Below are 21,515 nucleotides of genomic sequence, written 5' to 3'. Positions count from 1 at the left end.
CAGGCTGACTTCGCTGTTGAGGCCTTGGCTAAAGCAACATATGAGCGCCTGTTCCGCTGGCTGCCCACCGCATCACAAAAGCTTTGGACAGGACCAAACGACAGGGGGCCTCCTTCATTGGCATCCTGGACATTGCGGGTTTTGAGATTTTTCATGTGGATTGAAATCTTTTTAACTTTGAATCTTTAGAGAATATGGTTTGTGTGTTGTGGCTAAAGAAAATGTTTTTTTTTTGTGTGTTTGTTCTTTTGTCTTTGTTTTTGTTGTTAGCCATCTACTCTGTTTGAGGTTATGATTTCTTGTCATTTACATGAATTTCCAGTGATAGTATTGTTCTTTCTTGTATTTCTCTCACAGTTGAACTCATTTGAGCAGCTGGGCATCAACTACACCAATGAGAAGCTTCAGCCGCTCTTCAACCACACCAGTTTCATCCTAGAGCAGGAGGAGTACCAGAGGGAGGGCTCGAGTGGAGCTTCATCGACTTCGGCCTCGACCTGCAGCCCTGCATCGACCTCATTGAGAGGCCGGTCAGTGTGACTGAAAAACTAGTATCAATGGATTAATGAAACATAAACATACCTACTTAAATCTTATTTTTCCACTTAACACTTAGCTATCCTGGCAAATCTAGCAGGTAAATGATGCCACATTTATTAATCACTCTCTGAAGTCTTTTCTTTGTGTTAATATTGCTTAGGCAAACCCACCAGGAGTGCTGGCTCTGCTGGATGAAGGTGCTGGTTCCCCAAGGCCACAGACAAGACCTTTGTAGAAAAGCTGATCCAGGAGCAGGGCACACCACACCAAGTTCCAGAAGCCTCGTCCGTCAAAATAAGGCCGACTTCTGCATCATCCACTACGCCGGCAGGGTACGCTCATTATATCTCTTTGAAAATCCCACTCCGTAGGTTTCTGTGTCTGCTTCACTGAAAATACATTGTTAGTGTGTCACACCTGGCTTGTTTCAAAAGAAAAAAATATACTGGTTATTTCCTGGGAAATTACAGTTTACTAAGGACAGAGCTTTCATTTTATAGAGCCTGTTTTCAGAACATAGGTTGACTCTCTTCAGAAAAGCACTGACTCAGACAGACACACAGGAAAAAGGTAATCATGTTAACTTGCTAAGGCACATCAACTCATGCCCTAGGCCATTGATTCAGTTACTATTCAGAAATATATGATACACAATATATGTGACTTTCTACACTTTTATTGTACGTGTTCTGTGTTTGACCAGCTTCTTTTTCCTGCTTTTTTTCAAAGTATCTTTTTTTCCTTCTCTTTCTACTGCACATTCACAGTGAGGGGAAAGTTGCTGTTGGTCAGTGGCTCTGATTAAACAGTGTCACAAAGTTCACTTGTGGTGAGATTTCAGGGAAATGCTGAGAGTCCGGGTTTGATTTTTTTTAAATGTATCAAAGTGGATTTGGATGTTGTCAGTGATGCTTGCAATGCACTCAGCATTTGTCCTGCAGAGAGACCTGCTGAGTAGCACATTGCTTGACATTATGTGAACTGTGTCGTTTTACCACCACAATCAGTCAAACACTCAGAGATTTGGACTCTAAGAATGTCTGCTGTGGAGAAAAATCTGCAGCGCCATGAAGCCAATGTTGTTAATGTTGTCAACATCGGTATGCCTAAAATATATATATATGATCTTATGTATTCTGTCTATATATCAAGTAGTAGAACACTTTTATTAAGTGTATGTTTTCGCATATATTCTTGACTCATAGTTCTTGATTCAAGTTGATAGATGTTTATATTTTAGATTCTTCAAAGTAGCCACCCTTTGTTTTGGTGATCAGCTTCATGAAGTCATCCCTGGAATGATTTTCCAACAGTCTTGACGGAGGTCCCCTATATGCTCAGCACTAATTGGCTACTTTTCTGTTACTCTGTGGTCCAACTCATACCAAACCATCTCAGTTGGGTTTAGGTCAGGTAATTGTGGAGGCCAAGTCATCTGATGCAGCAATCCATCACTCTTCTTCTTGATTCTAAAACAAGTGATGGTCTCCACAATACAAACCAGAGGGATGGCATGTCGCTGTAGTGTCCATGGCAGTGAATCGCCATACATTTCTTTATTTAATGACCAACTGTGTCACCAGCAAAGCAATTCTTCCCCAAGAACCTGCTGACTTTGCTGGGGGAACCACACCTGTGGGGATAAAACTTCTGAATTAATACAAGTTCTGAAATTTCAATTTGACTACTTTCATGACTAAAAATGATGCTGTCATTTCTCTTTACTTGGACAAGCCTTGCTTATATGGATTACTATATAGTTGAATAGGCCTATTTGCTGTATGCCAACACACCTCTGAAAGCTGATGGTCTCCGACACATTAAGAAAGCAAAATTATCTTTAACCGGCCACACGTCTTTACTTTAGTTATTACCATTACTACCTCATTTTAATTTTAAATTGATAGTGGATATAACAAGTTGGAAGTACAGAAATGCTAAAGATGTCGTCACTTTAAAATGTTCCTGTTCTATGTAATCAATAAAACCAATTGATCATCACCGTAATCATAATTTGTAGTCCAGTACTCCATAATGACATTCTATTTGCTGAATTGCACCCCTTCATCGTTACAGTTGACTATAAGGCAGATGAGTGGCTAATGAAGAACATGGACCCACTGAATGACAATGTGGCCACACTTCTGCATCAGTCAACTGACAAATTTGTTGCTGAACTGTGGAAAGATGGTAAGCTGCTCCTAAGTCTCTCTAAACACTGAAAACAGTAGCAGATATTAGAGGCAATCCCGTTTAGTAACGCGCCCTTTAAGATTCATTATGTGTGTACCTGTATGCTTATTCAATTAACAAGCAATATGTCTCTCATTCAAGCCTGCTAACAACAGCTGTCTGCCTTGTTGACCCAGGCCTACACAGTTATGATTTCTAAGAATTAATATTACCCTCCCCTCCCTGTCTCTTTCTCTGTGTTGTAGAGATTCAGACCATTCAAAGGGCTTCATTCTATGACAATGTCACTAGTCTGGAAAACCGGCAGGTGAATGACTGGGTCGTGCTGTGCAGACCTGGGCCAAATAATAATAACTCGAAATGAAAACAGTTTTGGGTTGTGAAAACAAGTTGCACAAGTGTGTTGATAGGCTGAATTGAGTTAAGCTGACCTGCTTCCCAAGTAGGTTAACTTAACTTCTTGAAAGTGCACTGTATATTTTTGCCCAGATCGGCTGTATGTCTGCTTCAGCCGTGCTGTGTCCGTCATAGCTACAATGGCTCCCATTTGCTTCCAGGCTGCATGGCTCCCTGTCTCAGCCAAAAGCAGTACAGTAGTGCTTAATTCCTTAAAAAGTTAAAGTAGAATATAGTCAACTGCTCCCTGTAGTCAAACTAGTGTGCTTTGTTTCACTGTTTTTATAGGCTGACATTGGTCTTGTGTTCTTTGTATGGCGCTAGCCCTGAAGAAAGAGTTTTGGATCTAGTGCTCCCTTGAACTTCATAGCTTATTTCTGTTTTTGTCCTTCTCTGTGATGCGGTACATCCACAAGTAAATTAAGAATTTGAAGCTGGACTGAGACAATTTAATGACATTAATTTCCCGCCTCCTCCTGCCTAGATTGGATCACAGTAGCGGAGGATTGAAACCAGATGTTGGTATTTGCTTTGGCTCTGAGCGCAGACGTCAGGGTAGGGGTCCAGACGGCAGACCGTACTTCACTTCAGTTTAAATGTTTAAACTCCAGCTGTCTGCGGTCAGCAAATACTTGTAACTTTATTTGTCGGTTGGACATTACTAAGTGTATAGTGTATTTTTAATTGAGGCATAACTCCTGTGCTGGGTCATTTTTTCAGATATTTTGTAATAAGTCGACTGATATTGCTGCCATTGTAAAAAGATGTACTATTTGATAGATAAGTTGGCGATAGTCTTTATTTTCTTATTGCAAGAATTCCCATTAAAAAACAACACAATGGGTTGATTGCACAATAATAATTATCTGTGTATCCAACCCTGATTTTGTTATTTTTTTGTGTCATAGAGCCCCATTGTGTCATCATTGTCAGGAAGCTACACCATTGCGCTGGCTGAGCTTTTTGGGAATTACCGTATTTAGCCCTCTTTAACAATGAAACTTACACTCTCTAAATTACAAATTGGACTGCTGATTGGGTCTTTCCACACACACTTGCCCGAAATCTCCCAACTAAATTAAATTTTTTTCATTATTGATTAATCTGCAGATTCTTTCTCAGATAATGTTTGGTCTACAAAACATCTGAGAACTATGGAAATGTCCATCACAGTTTGCAAATTGTCTTCAAAATCTGTTTTGGTCCAAAAGACAAACTATGAGATAAGACAAGGAGAAGTAACAAATTCACACATTTGAGAACTGGAAGAACCAATTTGTTTGGCTCGAAAATGATTTGAGGTTTTTTGATTATCAAAACACATTTCTGGACAGTTGATTGTCAAATAATAATTGCAGCTATAAAGATTATAACTGTTTTCACATGCTGGATAGGACTAACAGCATCAGCATCGGCATGTGTAAAATTGGTGTAGTGCCCCTTTTGATATAGGTTATGAACATATTTTCATATTTTGCATCCGGTATTTGCGCACCCCATGAATGTTGCCTAATTTTGTTTATTCTGTTGAAATGAATGATTTTTGTGATATGTTGATGCAGGTTTTGTGTCGTAAGCAATCAAGTGTGTAAAAGCTTTCATGTAGCTATCATCAATCATCATCAATCATCAACCAGGACTTGAGAACAGCATTTTAATATTGCAATTAAACTTTGTTAATGCTTGTGAGTATAATATTAAAGACTGCGCTTCTTTCCAAGATTCCAGAAGATATAGGCCCTGTATGTACAGACCTTTAGCTTAGGAATAGACCCACTCCATCTCCATCTGCAGAAAACTATGGTAGTTCTAGACTTTGAATGCTATTTTGTTGGACTGCTGTTGTTTGACATAGTGTGTACTCTCTTTTCCATCCATCCGCACTTGGTCATGTAGCCACATCGTTGCTACTGCCGCTTGTACAGTGCTTTCTCTGCTCCCCACAAGGTCTTCCTGCTCTAACCCGTTCTCCCATCTCCCCACCAGTGACCGTATGTGGGCCTGGACCAGGTGGCAGGAATGATGAGACAGCCTTTGGTGCCACCTACAAAACAAAAAGGGCATGTTTCGTACAGTAGGACAGCTCTACAAGGAGTCGCTCACCAAGCTCATGGCCACACTGAGAAACACCAACCCCAACTTTGTTCGCTGCATCATCCCGAACCACTGAAAAACGGGTAATACATATCTGTTGGGAGCTGTGTGTTCAAGCAGTTAAAAATGAGGGACCTGTAACTCTACAGTATAATATTGATTGTATTGTAGCGTGATTTATCATTGTCACTTTATTTTTATAATCATTTGCCTTGTAGTCTGGGAAGTCCAGAAATGGTGACACGTTGACCAAAGTAATCTGAGAAAAGACTATGACCTCTGCCTTGTACTCCAGAGAAAACGTCACGTTCAGATTGTCTTAGTGCTGTATTTGTCCTTCTCTTCAGGCTGGTAAACTGGAGCCTCACCTGGTTCTGGACCAGCTCAGGTGTAATGGAGTCCTGGAAGGGATTCGAATCTGCAGCAGGGCTTCCCAACCGCATCGTCTTCCAGGAGTTCAGACAGAGGTGACAACAACAAGAAGCTTTTTGAACATAATGTTGGGTTACTTAACATAATTCCTGGTTCTTTGATAACAGAGTGTTGGCTTCATTTTCAGTTTATATTTATGTTTCTCTTTTGTTCACAGATATGAGATCCTGACACCCAACGCTATCCCCAAGGGATTCATGGATGGGAACAAAGCCTGTGAGAGAATGGTAGTGCTTTTTATTTTTTTGAATCAGATTTAAAACTGCTTTCCTGGAAACGAAAAATATTCTGTGTATTTTAACGTGTATAGAAACTTCATAGAACTCCTGATGTGTCTTTTTAACAGATCAGAGCCCTCGAGCTGGACCCCAACCTTTTCCGTATTGGTCAGAGTAAAATCTTCTTCAGAACTGGTGTTTTGGTCCATCTAGAGGAGGAGAGAGATCTGAAGATCACTGACATCATCATCTACTTCCAATCTGTGTGCCGTGGATATTGGCACGCAAAGTGTCAGATCTCTGTTTATGACAGGCGCTAACTGTGAAACACACATTCTTAGTTCCTCACTTAAAGCAGCTAAACCATAAACCCTCTCAGCTGTTTTCAGTGCAAAAGCTCTGTTTTTCACACTACCTGCTCCATACCAAACAGCAGACAGACAGTTATACATAGTGACATAGAGGAACATTTAGTAGCCAGATATATGAGGGGCAGATATTTCTTCAGACACCAAAATGAGAGCTAAAAGAGGGAAAATATTGGATCTACGTTTATCAGGAAGCCAGATGAATGATAATGTTGCTTTGTAACTTGTTTCTGCTGCCCCCAAGTGGCCAGTGCAGGTTTAAGTTTGGTGCCTTTACAGCTCATCTATACACTAAACGCAACCCAAACTTGGTCTTCAAAAACCACTGCATAGAAATGTGATTTGTCGCTTGTTATTGTACCGTTTCTTTCCTTTCCTCAGGGCCTTTGCTAAGAAGCAGCAGCAGCTGAGTGCCCTAAAGGTCCTTCAAAGGAACTGTGCTGCTTACTTGAAGCTGCGACACTGGCAGTGGTGGAGACTTTCACCAAGGTGAGAACCCTGAAAGCTGCCTCCTCCAGCCAGATAGTCAATACATTGACACACACCACACATCTTTACATCTCTGCTTCAACAGTCGATCTGAGGCCTGTAAATTGTGTTTTCAGGGATTAGTGACTGGATGTCTCAAAAAGTCTTCAGTTGAATAAACTAAACAGAGTTTAGAAAGGAATAGAGTTGGCACAGTTGCTATGGAAATGTTCAGTGTTATGCATTGAATCCACTTCATTAAAGTCTTTGAGATATTAAATTTAATTTCATAAAATATTTTAGGCTTTGACATAACATTTGTTGTAATTTTCTGTATTTCATTGTTGGGCTGTTGTGTGACATTATACACCGATTAACTACAGTTTTAATCTGCCAGCAGACACATGAGCCTAATGCTTCATAATGCAGCTCGGAACTCATCTAATTATAACTGGCATGGGTCAATTTGAGCAAAAACTTGAATGCATAGTTTTTTTTAATTGCTGTTATCTGGGTCTAGGTCAGGTTAATTAATTTTTTATATTACTCTGAATTATTATTACTCTGAGAAGTAGTGAAAATGTGATTATAGCTGTCAATACATTCATGTACTTAATAAATATTATTAACCCTGGTTTTCTGTCATTCTTTGACCAGTATGACCATGAAATGGATATTAAATATATTCTATGTTGTATTAAAAGGATCAAACATTTAATTTAGTGAACACTGCAGAAACCCTGTAGAGGTTACAGTAATATTCTCTCTCTCCTTCCTCAGGTGAAGCCTCTGCTGCAGGTCACCAGGCAGGAAGAGGAGATGCAGGCCAAAGATGAGGAGCTGGTAAAGGGAAGGAGAGGACAGCTCAAGGTGGAGAATGAGCTAGTGGAGATGGAAAGGAAAACACCAACAGGTAAATGGCTCTGGAAATATGTTGTATTAAGTTGATGTAATTGTGGCCCTCATGAAGCCACAATCGTATCAGAGAAACAGTATTGTGACACGATGAACACTGTACCGAGTATTTGTAAGAAAATCACTGTAGTTTGTCTGCGCTGTCAATTTTTGACTTGAAAAAAATCTAGCTTGTAGCTACGAACACTGGATAATTTTGTTTTCAAACTGTTTTCTCTCTCCAGCTCCTAGAGGAGAAGAATATTCTAGCAGAACAACTCCACGAGAGACTGAGTTGTTTGCTGAGGCGAAGAGATGAGAGTTCGTCTGCTTTCTAGGAAGCAAGAGTTGGAGGAGATCCTTCATGACTTGACGTCCAGGGGAGGAGGAAGAGGAGCGTAACCAGAGTCTGCAGAATGAGAAGAAGAAGATGCAGTCACACATCCAGGTTTATATCTTTTACCATTTGAATTGAACTTCGACACACACAAACACCTTTCTGCTTGTTTGACATGCTGACATCCAAATAAATGGAAATTTATTTTTACACTTCTACACATTTAAAGGCCCGATAACCTTTTTTTAATCAGTACTATAAGCGATGGGATCCTTCAAGATCTCACAATTTCTGCCAAGGTTTGAGAAGTTTTGTGTTTCTGCTCTTTTCATCTTTTCTCGTAAATCTCAGCAAACAAAAAACATTTGGTTTCAGTACTACATGAAGAGAAACCTGGCACTGTAGAACACTGTAATCTATGAAAATCCATTATACAGAGTTGAAGCGTTGGCATTCAGTCCAAAGACATGTCTAACAAATATTGGCCAACCACACTGACAGTAATCACTTTTTTATTATGTCCTAAATATGTACTGCCTCTGAATTTGAAGCCAACTGTTCGAGACTTTAAAGGTTTAATGTGTCAAACTTGTCACTTTATAAACTTCAGTGCCAACCTCATCATATTGGATTGGCTGTGAAGCTTTATGTGTGTGTTTTTCCTCTCTAAAGGACCTGGAGGGCAGCTCGATGAAGAGGACAGCTGCTAGACAGAAGCTGCAGCTGGACAAAGTGACAGCTGAGGCGCAAGATCAAGAAAATGGAGGAAGACATTCTCCTGCTGGAGGACCAAACTCCAAGGTTCCTCAAGGTGAGACGATTTATCTGCTCGTGATGAGTCACACATGAACCAGAAAGCAGAGCAAGTGCTTTAAGTTGGGATTATGTAAAAGTTATGGCATAATTTGTTCAAAAAACAAACTCAATTTGACTTTTATGGCTTATTAGTTAAGTCTTCATGCTCCATATTAGTGTGTGTCTTAAAGCCTCCAGTCCTCACACTTGATTTTACCCAACGGAGAAAAAGCTGCTGGAGGACAGGATCGCGAGATGACCTCCAACTGACAGAGGAGGAGGAGAAAGCAAAGAACCTGGGCAAAGTCAAGAACAAAGCAGGAGAGATGATGGTTGACCTGGAGGGTGAGAGATGAGTTACCAGCTCCATTTGTGTCCAAGAATAGAGAAACATTTATTAAACAGCCACACGTTAGGCTGGAAAAATCGATGGATGGGCCTCTCAGTTTTAAGTGTCACTAGAATATTTGAATGAACAGCAGCAAGAGGAAGAACAAAACAAACATAGGAGATCCCAGTGTGAATCTTGATGGTGTAACTGTTAGAGCTGTACCGAGTTAAACCTTCAATATATAACTCAGGTCTTCAGCCCCATTCAGTTAAGCATCCAAATGATTTAAACAAGTATTGTTTTTTTTTTCTTTGAAGATTTATAGAGTCACTAGGATTTTATTATGGTGTACTGGTTGAAAGTGATTGCGGGTAATGTGTTTTCCTTTTTGGCTTCATGATGGCGCTGTGTCTCTCTGTTTATCTGGAATAATACAGGTTGTTCATATTAGCAGCTCTGGAGATGAAAGATGAAGCAATTTGTTTCTGTGCTATTTATAAACTAGGTCATTTGAACCTGAAGCGTGTATTTGTTGACAGTTATGACTCATGAGGGACACCTCAATGTGGTTACCTCACCTGTTATAAACACGAGGTTGTTCCAACTGTCCAAACTTCAACACTTGAAGCTATAAGATCTCACATTACTTTACTTTCATTGGAAAACCTTGACAGCTGTTGTTAACTAGGCAAAAGGAAAGAGGTGCCCTGATTTCCAACACTGATGGCTGCTCTGAACTGCTTCAGCTGAGGAAGTCTCAGAAAAGCTTTAAATGCACAACAACCCATTTTACCAATGACCAAGAGCAAGTGACTCATTTGTGATTAGTGTGCCTGAATGATTTGGTAGGTGTCAGCAGGTATGTGTAAGATAATACAGTGTAAAACATGAAATCTAATAGGTTCACGCTTACATTCAGTATATTTATGAATAAAACATTTTTGAGATCTGTAAACGTCATAAATTTTTGCCAGCAATATTATTTCGCCAATGACAAGGAAAATAGTTTTTTAGATTTGTATTGTTAATAATGCTTCTGATATGCAACATGTGGCATAATCAGCCGTTATAGAAGCACAGGTTCGCTAAAGATCTGTATATGTGGGGATGACGTTTAAAAAAAAAACGCATTAATGGGTTAATGTGCTGCAAAGCTGCATCTGATTACCATTAGTTGTGCAGGCTGTTAGCAATTAGTGTTGCGGTTTTGTCACTTTCTGTGACCAGCTCTGTGCCTCGTATGACACCTCTGTTATAACTTGTGATTTCGCCCGTTACCATTTTAAACCATGTGAATTGAAGCCAAAGGTAAAATTAACTATTTGTATGTTTGATTTTGCATTTTGTTTTGAATTTTATTTTTGTTATACGGTAACTCCTTGCACCTCCCCTTTGTAGAACGTTTAAAGCAAGGAGGAGAAAACACGGCAGGAGCTGGAGAAGGCCAACGTAAGCTGGACGCTGAGACGCACTGACCTGCAGGACAGATTGCTGAGCTTCAGGCTCAGATTGAGGAGGCTCAAGATCCGCTGCCAAAAGGAGGAGGAGCTCCAGGGCTGCTCTGCCGCAGGTCGTATTAAGGAAATATAAAGTTAACAGTCAACTGTCAAAACTGAAAGGATGTGCATGTGACCATTCTGTAAAAACAAAACAAATTTAATTTTAAAAGTTAAGTCAAATCCAATCTGAGACTGTTAGCAGTGAGCGTGCTAGTACCGAACGTTGAACAAAAGCCTCTCAGCATTCATAAACAAGCAACAAACACACCACTGGGAAAAAACGGAATGACCGGAAAAAAGGACGTCAGATGTTAAGTGTTATGGAAAAAAAGCAACATCTTTCCGAATGCGCACGGCAGGGAAGAGAAAAAAAGAATAAATGTGGGTGAGGGCACGATTAGATGCGTCGCGTTGTTAATGAAGCATCAGTCAACTTTTATACAGATCAAACATTAACAAAGAAACACTAACGAGATAGTATGTTTAACATTAGATATACTTCATCAACATATTCATTTCCACGATTAAACTAATTAGAAAACAACAGTAATGAAAAAAAGAGAGCATGAGATTAAAAAGAAATAAATAAGAGTAATAAATAAAGACCAGACACACGGTCAACACGTTGTATCATGTGCTCAAAGTTATCTGTCACAGTAACTGGCTTTAGCTTGTGAAAATGTTTTGGGACTATTGTTTCAATACAACACTTGATTATACATTGAAATGTACACAAGTTTAATATTTGAGCCCTCAAAAAAACAAAAAATAACAGAATTGATTCAACTGCATGATTTCAACTCGTTCAACTCAAAGTTTGAATGTGCATGGGTTTCCTCAACCACACAAGTTACAAGCTGCAATACACTGAAGTGTAATTGTACAGCCACTATGAGGCAGATGTCCTCCTCGGAACTCCACATATGGTAAAAATATCACTGTCAGTAGTGTTGTCATTCATATGTAATGTGCAACTTCACTTCACCTGCAGTAAATCCCATCTCCATGGACAAGCTGCACTCCACTGTGGTGCAGCCAAGTCATAGGAGACCTCAAATTATAGAGTTACAACACACAGACGACATACTGTGTCAACTCTGAAACTCTACTTTAAGCAGCTAATGCTCTTCAAGCTGCTGCCAGTCAGTGTTTCAGCCACGTACACAAACTGTTTCCTTGTTTTCTATCTTTTTCACTCACCTGGTCTCTCTGACTCTGCGCTCGCTGCTCCCAGCTGCGAGTGTTTGCTTTCAGCGACTCGGCTGAGACCTTTCATCTTCGAGGCAGCCGTGTCTGATACAGGCAAATTGTTGTTATTGATGCTCTCCATCGTGGGCTCTGCATAGTTTTTCCACATGAAGCAATAAAGAGTTTGCTTGAATAAGGCACCATTTCACATTTCGAGGAATATTAATAAGACTGTTGTTTTTTTTCATCTTTTATTTCTGATAGTGAATAAAAACCTATGCCATTATGGCTGTAGATTCATCCTGATAGTTAAAAATATATTCAGCAGCACAATTTGTGTCATACCGCATTATTTTCCATTTAGCGCGTCATAAGACTCATGCAGATGAGGTAAACAGCTGTGGGTGTCGTTGCCTCTGAAGGTCAACTCAGATTATTTGGATGGTGGCTTCCTCCTCACACAGGGCCACATAGACCAGCTCAGGGGTCGATCGTAAACGTTTGTCTACTAATTTCACAGGCCAGAAATCATCAAGCTTCGATCATAGCTCCAGTAATTAAGCTTTTCATTAAAACTTGATGTGGCCTCATTTAGAAGTCGGCACAGCTATTCTGAGAACAATTGTGTTTCTTGTGTTTGGAAGATGGTAAATTTACGTTTATAGGCGTTCAGTCGTGCCTTTAATCAACAAAAATTGTTGGCATTGTTTTAATTAATAACTGGAACCATAAATTACATTCTTGTGTGCTTAATCATTGGGTTTCATATGTAAGTGAGAGACAATTTACAGATTTTTGCAGCCAGCATGAATTTAACTTCCACAGCAAACAAACTGCCTTCATTACAATGCGTCATCATTGAGGATGGACACACATTTTTTTGTGTGGACCACTTCCAGCTTCAGCTTAACAGTTTACTAACTCCACCCTGTGTGCACCGGTGGCCTCATTTAAAATAAAAAAAAAACAAAAAAAACCATAAGGGACACATCTTGTCTTAACACCAAAATATCTCATAGTTTCTACATTAAAACTGAAAAGGCAAAATAGAATTTATGTTTGCTCACTAAACATCTTCCGTTGGTAACGGTAGAAATAGGTATCGTGACAAGCGAAAAATAATTGGTGAAAGAGTTTAACATGGCAGTCAAGTTTCGCCACCTAGTTTGTGATACAAATTTCTACCTTTTGTCTGTCGGTTTCCATGTAATGATAATTGTAGAATCAGAAGATGATATCTGAGCATTTCTTTTTGTAGGTTGGCAGGGACTATGTCCAGAAGGCCCAGACCCAGGAGCAGGCTGAGTTTGCTGTTGAGGCTCTGGCCAAAGCCTCTTACGAGAGGATGTTCCGCTGGCTGGTGTTGAGGATCAACAGAGCCCTGGACAAGACCAAGAGACAGGGAGCCTCCTTCATTGGAATCCTTGATATTGCCGGATTTGAGATCTTTGAGGTGAGGTGTTTGAGGCTTGACAGGCTGGCAGTTACTCTATTTTTGTGATCAGACCTAGCACTCTGATGGGGTTCAGTTTGTTTAATGCTGCATCCTACAGACTGTTGTCTTGCTGACACAGAGTGGTGTCAAACTATTAGTATAGTATTACTTATAGAAATGAAGGGGCAGAAAAATCAAGTGGGACCGCACCTGAAGAGGGGAAAACACTTCTATTTTTAACACTGTGTCCCTCTACTGTAAGAGTCGGCAGACGCTGTTTCACAGCAGGTAAAACTTGATCAACAAGTTGAACACATGGCTCTCTCTTATCACAGCAACCGAGATGAGTGTACAGTAGCAATTTACTGTCGCCTGAGACAGGTGAACAGTTTTTCACATCAAAATAATTTGAATCATATCTTATTATTGACTTTATAATTGCAATTTCAGCCAAGATATTATGTAGTAATACTAATTTTAGGGCTCAAACTATTATTTTCATTATTGATTAATTGATTATAGAATGTCATAAATTTCCAAAGTGGAAGTTGACTTTCATATTCCTTGTGTGACTGACTGGACTGAAGATATTCAGTTTACTAACATGTAAAACAAAACACAGCAAACATTATTATTTGTGAAGCTGGCACAAGTACATTTTTCTAATAAAAGTAACTAAAGTGATTACTTGATTCTAAATATTTTTAAATTATTTCTCTGTCAATGAAGTAATGAAGTCTCTAATTCTTTCCTACAGTTGAACTCATTTGAGCAGCTGTGCATCAACTACACCAATGAGAAGCTTCAGCAGCTCTTCAACCACACCATGTTCATCCTAGAGCAGGAGGAGTACCAGAGGGAGGGCATCGAGTGGAGCTTCATCGACTTCGGCCTCGACCTGCAGCCCTGCATCGACCTCATTGAGAGGCCGGTCAGTGTGACTGAAAAACTAGTATCAATGAGATTAATGAAACATAAACATACCTACTTATAATCTTATTTTTCCACTTAACACTTAGCTATCCTGGCAAATCTAGCAGGTAAATGATGCCACATTTATTAATCACTCTCTGAAGTCTTTTCTTTTGTGTTAATATTGCTTCAGGCAAACCCCCCAGGAGTGCTGGCTCTGCTGGATGAAGAGTGCTGGTTCCCCAAGGCCACAGACAAGACCTTTGTAGAAAAGCTGATCCAGGAGCAGGGCACACACACCAAGTTCCAGAAGCCTCGTCAGCTCAAAGATAAGGCCGACTTCTGCATCATCCACTACGCCGGCAGGGTACGCTCATTATATCTCTTTGAAAATCACACTCTTCTGTGTCTGCTTCACTGAAAATACATTGTTAGTGTGTCACACCTGGCTGGTTTTCAAAAGAAAAAAATATACTGGTTATTTCCTGGGAAATTACAGTTTACTAAAGGACAGAGCTTTCATTTTATAGAGCCTGTTTTCAGAACATAGGTTAGACTCTCTTCAGAAAAGCACTGACTCAGACAGACACACAGGAAAAAGGTAATCATGTTGAACTTGCTAAGGCACATCAACTCATGCCCTAGGCCATTGATTCAGTTACTATTCAGAAATATATGATACACAATATATGTGACTTTCTACACTATTTATTGTACATGTGTTCTGTGTTTGACCAGCTTCTTTATTCCTGCTTTTTTCAAAGTATCTTTTTTTCCTCTCTCTTCTACTGCACAAATTCAACAGTGAGGGAAAAGTTGCTGTTGGTCAGTGGCTCTGATTAAACAGTGTCACAAAGTTCACTTGTGGTGAGATTTCAGGGAAATGCTGAGAGTCCGGGTTTGATTTTTTTTAAATGTATCAAAGTGGATTTGGATGTTGTCAGTGATGCTATGCAATGGCACTCAGCATTTGTCCTGCAGAGAGACCTGCTGAGTAGCACATCTGCTTGACATTATGTGAACTGTGTCGTTTTACACCACAATCAGTCAAACACTCAGAGATTTGGACTCTAAGAATGTCTGCTGTGGAGAAAAATCTGCAGCGCCATGAAGCCAAATGTTGTTAATGTTGTCAACATCGGTATGCCTAAAATATATATATATATGATCTTATGTATTCTGTCTATATATCAAGTAGTAGAACAACTTTTATTAAGTGTATGTTTTCGCATATTAGGCTGCAATATTCTTGACTCATAGTTCTTGATTCATAGTTGATAGATGATTTATATTTTAGATTCTTCAAAGTAGCCACCTTTTTGTTTTAGTGATTAGCTTCATGAAGTCATCACCTGGAATGATTTTCCAACAGTCTTGACGGAGGTCCCATATATGCTCAGCACTAATTGGCTACTTTTCTGTTACTCTGTGGTCCAACTCATACCAAACCATCTCAGTTGGGTTTAGGTCAGGTAATTGTGGAGGCCAAGTCATCTGATGCAGCAATCCATCACTCTTCTTCTTGATTCATAAACCTTACATAGGTCTCTTTGGTCCCATTGTAAAACAAGTGATGGTCTCACTAAGTACAAACCAGATGGGATGGCATGTCGCTGTAGTGTCCATGGCAGTGACGTGCGCCATACATTTCTTTATTTAATGACCAACTGTGTCACCAGCAAAGCAAATTTCTTTCCTCCAAAGAACCATGCTGACTTTGCTGGGGGAACCACACCTGTGGGGATTCTAAAAACTTCTTGAAATTGAATACAAACTTCTTGAAATTTTCCAAGTTTGACTTACTTTCATGACTTAAAGTAATGATGGACTGTCATTTCTCTTTACTTGGACAAGCGCTTGCTTATATGGATTACTATAGTAGTTGAATAGGCCTATTTGCTGTATGCCAACACTACCTCTGAACAGCTGATGGTCTCAGACACATTAAGAAAGCAAAAATGATCTTTTAACATGGCACACGTCTTTACTTTAGTAATTACCATTACTAGCTCATTTTAATTTTAGTAATATGATAGTGGATATAACAAAAGTTGGAAGTACAGAAATGCTAAAGATGTCGTCAACTTTAAAATGTTCATGTTCTATGTTAATGTCAATAAAACCAATATGATCATCACCGTAATCATAATTTTGTAGTCCAGTACTCCATAATGACATTCTATTTGCTGAATTGCACCCCTTCATCGTTACAGGTGGACTATAAGGCAGATGAGTGGCTAATGAAGAACATGGACCCACTGAATGACAATGTGGCCACACTTCTGCATCAGTCAACTGACAAATTTGTTGCTGAACTGTGGAAAGATGGTAAGCTGCTACCTACATCTCTCTAAACACTGAAAACAGTAGCAGATATAAGAGGCAATCACGTTTAGTAACACGCCCTTTAAGATTCATTATGTGTGTACCTGTATGCTTATTCAATTAACAAGCAATATGTCTCTCATTCAAACCTGCTAACAACAGCTGTCTGCCTTGTTGACCCAGGCCTACACAGTTATGATTTCTAAGAATTAATATTACCCTCCCCTCCCTGTCTCTTTCTCTGTGTTGTAGAGATTCAGACCATTCAAAGGGCTTCATTCTATGACAATGTCACTAGTCTGGAAAACCCGGCAGGTGAATGACTGGGTCGTGCTGTAGCAGACCTGGGCCAAAATAATAATAACTCGAAATGAAAACAGTTTTGGGTTGTGAAAACAAGTTGCACAAGGTGTTTGATAGGCTGAATATGAGTTAAGCTGACCTGCTTCCCAAGTAGGTTAACTTAACTTCTTGAAAGTGCAATGGTATATTTTTGCCCAGATCTGGCTGTATGTTTCATGCTTCAGCCGGTGCTGTGTCCGTCATAGCTACAATGGCTCCCATTTGCTTCCAGGCTGCATGGCTCCCTTGTCTCAGCCAAAAGCAGTACAGAAGTGCTTAATTCCTTAAAAAGTTAAAGTAGAATATAGTCAACTGCTCCCTGTAGTCAAACTAGTGTGCTTTGTTTCACTGTTTTTATAGGCTGACATTGGTCTTGTGATCTTTGTATGGTCGCTAGCCCTGAAGAAAGAGTTTTGGATCTAGTGCTCCCTTTGAACTTCATAGCTTATTTCTGTTTTTGTCCTTCTCTGTGATGCGGTACATCCACAAGTAAATTAAGAATTTGAAGCTGGACTGAAGACAATTTAATGACATTAATTTCCCGCCTTCCTCCTGCCTAGATTGGATCACAGTAGCGGAGGATTGAAACCAGATGTTGGTATTTGCTTTGGCTCTGAGCGCAGACGTCAGGGTAGAGGGTCCAGACGGCAGACCGTACTTCACTTCAGTTTAAATGTTTAAACTCCAGCTGTCTGCGGCTCAGCAAATACTTGTAACTTTAATTTAGTCGGTTGGACATTACTAAGTGATATAGTGTATTTTTAATTGAGGCATAACTCATGTGCTGGGTCATTTTATTCAGATATTTTGTAATAAGTCGACTGATATTGCTGCCCGATTGTAAAAAGATGTACTATTTGATAGATAAGTTGGCGATAGTCTTTATTTTTCTTATTGCCAAGAATTCCCATTAAAAAACAACAACAATGGGTTGATTGCACAATAATAATTATCTGTGTATCCAAACCCTGATTTATGTTATTTTTTTGTGTCATAGAGCCCCATTGTGTCATCATTGTCAGGAAGCTACACCATTGCACTGGCTGAGCTTTTTGGGAAATTACCGTATTTAGCCCTTCTTTAACAAATGAAACTATACACTCTCTAAATTACAAAATTGGACTGCTGATTTGGGTCTTTCCATACACACACTTGCCAGAACTCTCCCAACTAAATTAAATTATTTTCATTATTGATTAATCTGCAGATTCTTTCTCAGATAATTGTTTGGTCTACAAAAACATCTGAGAACTATGGAAATGTCCATCACAGTTTGCAAATTGTCTTCAAATATCTTGTTTGGTCTAAAAGACAAACTATGAGATAAGACAAGGAGAAGTAACAAATTCACACATTTGAGAAGCTGGAAGAACCAATTTGTTTGGCTCGCTTTGATTATCAAAACACATTTCTGACAGTTGATTTGTCAAATAATAATTGCAGCTATGAAGATTATAACTGTTTTCACATGCTGAATAGGACTAACAATGACTAGTCAGCTAATCGGCATGTGTAAAATTGGTGTGGTGCCCCTTTTGATATAGGTTATGAACATATTTTCATATTTTTGCATCCGGTATTTGCAACCCCATGAATGTTGCCTAATTTTGTTTATTCTGTTGAAATGAAATGATTTTCTGGTGATATGTTGATGCAGGTTTTGTGTCGTAAGCAATAAAGTGTGTAAAAGCTTTCATGTAGCTATCATCAATCATCATCAATCATCAACCAGGACTTGAGAACAGCATTTTAATTATTGCAATTAAACTTTGTTAATGCTTAGTGAGTAAATAATATTAAAGACTGCGCTTCTTTCCAAGATTCCAGAAGATATAGGGCCCTGTATGTACAGACCTTTAGGCTTAGAAATAGACCCACTCCATCTCCATCTGCAGAAACTAATGGTAGTTCTAGACTTTGAATGCTATTTTGTTGGACTGCTGTTGTTTGACAATAGTGTGTACTCTCTTTTCCATCCATCCGCACTTGATCATGTAGCCACATCGTTGCTACTGCAGCTTGTACAGTGCTTTCTCTGCTCCCCACAAGGTCTTCCTGCTCTAACCAGTTCTCCCCATCTCCCCACCAGTTGACCGTATTGTGGGCCTGGACCAGGTGGCAGGAATGAATGAGACAGCCTTTGGTGCCACCTACAAAACCAAAAAGGGCATGTTTCGTACAGTAGGACAGCTCTACAAGGAGTCGCTCACCAAGCTCATGGCCACACTGAGAAACACCAACCCCAACTTTGTTCGCTGCATCATCCCGAACCATGAAAAACGGGTAAATACATATCTGTTGGGAGCTGTGTGTCAAGCAGTTAAAAATTAGGGACCTGTAACTCTTACAGTATAATATTGATTGTACTTGTAGCGTGATTTATCTATTGTCACTTTATTTTATATAATCATTTGCCTTGTAGTCTGGGAAGTCCAGAAATGGTGACACGTTGACCAAAGTAATCTGAGAAAAGACTATGACCTCTGCCTTGTACTCCAGAGAAAACGTCACGTTCAGATTGTCTTAGTGCTGTATTTGTCCTTTCTCTCAGGCTGGTAAACTGGAGCCTCACCTGGTTCTGGACCAGCTCAGGTGTAATGGAGTCCTGGAAGGGATTCGAATCTGCAGACAGGGCTTCCCCAACCGCATCGTCTTCCAGGAGTTCAGACAGAGGTGACAAACAACAAAGAAGCTTTTTGAACATAATGTTGGGTTACTTAACATAATTCCTGGTTCTTTGATAACAGAGTGTTGGCTTCATTTTCAGTTTATATTTATGTTCTCTTTTGTTCACAGATATGAGATCCTGACACCCAACGCTATCCCCAAGGGATTCATGGATGGGAAACAAGCCTGTGAAAGAATGGTAGTGCTTTTTATTTTGCTGTAATCAGATTTAAAACTGCTTTCCTGGAAACGAAAAATATTCTGTGTATTTTTAACGTGTAATAGAACTTCATAAGAACTCCTGATGTGTCTTTTTAACAGATCAGAGCCCTCGAGCTGGACCCCAACCTTTTCCGTATTGGTCAGAGTAAAATCTTCTTCAGAACTGGTGTTTTGGCTCATCTAGAGGAGGAGAGAGATCTGAAGATCACTGACATCATCATCTACTTCCAGTCTGTGTGCCGTGGATACTTGGCACGCAAGTGAGTGTCAGATCTCTGTATTATGACAGGCGCTAACTGTGAAACACACATTCTTAGTTCCTCACTTAAAGCAGCTAAACCATAAACCACTCTCAGCTGTTTTCAGTGCAAAAGCTCTGTTTTTCACACTACCTGCTCCATACCAAACAGCAGACAGACAGTTATACATAGTGACATAGAGGAACATTTAGTAGCCAGATATTTGAGGGGCAGATATTTCTCTCAGGAGTTACTAGACACCAAAAATGAGAGCTAAAAGAGGGAAAATATTGGATCTACGTTTATCAGGAAGCCAGATGAATGATAATGTTGCTTTGTAACTTGTTTCTGCTGCCCCCAAGTGGCCAGTGCAGGTTTAAGTTTGGTGCATTTACAGCTCATCTATACACTAAACACAACCCAAACTTGGTCTTCAAAAACACTGCTATAGAAACGTGATTTGTCACTTGTTATTGTACCGTTTCTTTCCTTTCGTCAGGGCCTTTGCTAAGAAGCAGCAGCAGCTGAGTGCCCTAAAGGTCCTTCAAAGGAACTGTGCTGCTTACTTGAAGCTGCGACACTGGCAGTGGTGGAGACTCTTCACCAAGGTGAGAACCCTGACAGCTGCCTCCTCCAGCCAGATAGTCAATACATTGACACACACACACATCTTTACATCTCTGCTTCAACAGTCGATCTGAGGCCTGTAAATTGTGTTTTCAGGGATTAGTGACTGGATGTCTCAAAAATGTCTTCAGTTGAATAAACTAAACAGAGTTTAGAAAGGAATAGAGTTGGCACAGTTGCTATGGAAATGTATCAGTGTATATGCATTGAATCCACTTCATTAAAGTCTTTGAAGATATTAAATTTAATTTCATACAAATATTTTTAGGCTGTTGACATAACATTTGTTGTAATTTTCTGTATGTCATTGTGGGCTGTTTGGTGACATTATACACCGATTAACTACAGTTTTAATCAATGCCAGCAGACACATTGAGCCTAATACTTCATAATGTAGCTCGGAAGCTCATCTAATTATAACTGGCATGGGTCAATTTAAGCAAAAACTTGAGTGCATAGTTTTTTTAATTGCTGTTTATCTGGGTCTAGGTCAGGTTAATTAATTTGTTATATTACTCTGAATTATTTATATACTACTGAGAAGTAGTGAAAATGTGATTATAGCTGTCAATACATTCATGTACTTAATAAATATTATTAACCCTGGTTTTCTGTCATTCTTTGACCAGTATGACCATGAAATGGATATTAAAATATATTCTATGTGGTATTAAAAGGATTAAACATTTAATTTGGTGAACACTGCAGAAACCCTGTAGAGGTTACAGTAATATTCTCTCTCTCTTCCTCAGGTGAAGCCTCTGCTGCAGGTCACCAGGCAGGAAGAGGAGATGCAGGCCAAAGATGAGGAGCTGATAAAGGTGAAGGAGAGACAGCTCAAGGTGGAGAATGAGCTAGTGGAGATGGAAAGGAAACACCAACAGGTAAGCATGGCCTCTGGAAATATGTTGTATTAAGTTGATGTAATTGTGGCCCTCATGAAGCCACAATCGTATCAGAGAAACAAGTATTGTGACACGATGAACACTGTAC

General features: G+C 39.6%; 1 protein-coding gene across 1 annotated transcript in view; it reads left to right on the top strand.

The window, feature by feature from the left end:
- myh10 (myosin, heavy chain 10, non-muscle) overlaps nt 1–21,515 on the top strand; it is a 69,333-nt gene that overhangs the window by 33,462 nt on the left and 14,356 nt on the right. The window contains exons 15-24 of the mRNA XM_027283074.1: nt 13,012–13,206; nt 13,946–14,119; nt 14,294–14,467; nt 16,314–16,428; nt 18,857–19,050; nt 19,319–19,440; nt 19,564–19,633; nt 19,756–19,916; nt 20,395–20,503; nt 21,275–21,406. Coding sequence (XP_027138875.1) covers nt 13,012–13,206; nt 13,946–14,119; nt 14,294–14,467; nt 16,314–16,428; nt 18,857–19,050; nt 19,319–19,440; nt 19,564–19,633; nt 19,756–19,916; nt 20,395–20,503; nt 21,275–21,406 — 1,446 coding nt within the window. The remainder of the gene's footprint in view (nt 1–13,011; nt 13,207–13,945; nt 14,120–14,293; nt 14,468–16,313; nt 16,429–18,856; nt 19,051–19,318; nt 19,441–19,563; nt 19,634–19,755; nt 19,917–20,394; nt 20,504–21,274; nt 21,407–21,515) is intronic.

The sequence above is a fragment of the Larimichthys crocea genome, chromosome X, assembly GCF_000972845.2.
Source record: "Larimichthys crocea isolate SSNF chromosome X, L_crocea_2.0, whole genome shotgun sequence".
Lineage (NCBI taxonomy): Eukaryota > Metazoa > Chordata > Actinopteri > Sciaenidae > Larimichthys > Larimichthys crocea.
Note: the sequence above shows the minus strand (reverse complement) of the source record. Positions and strands in the feature narration are given on the sequence as shown.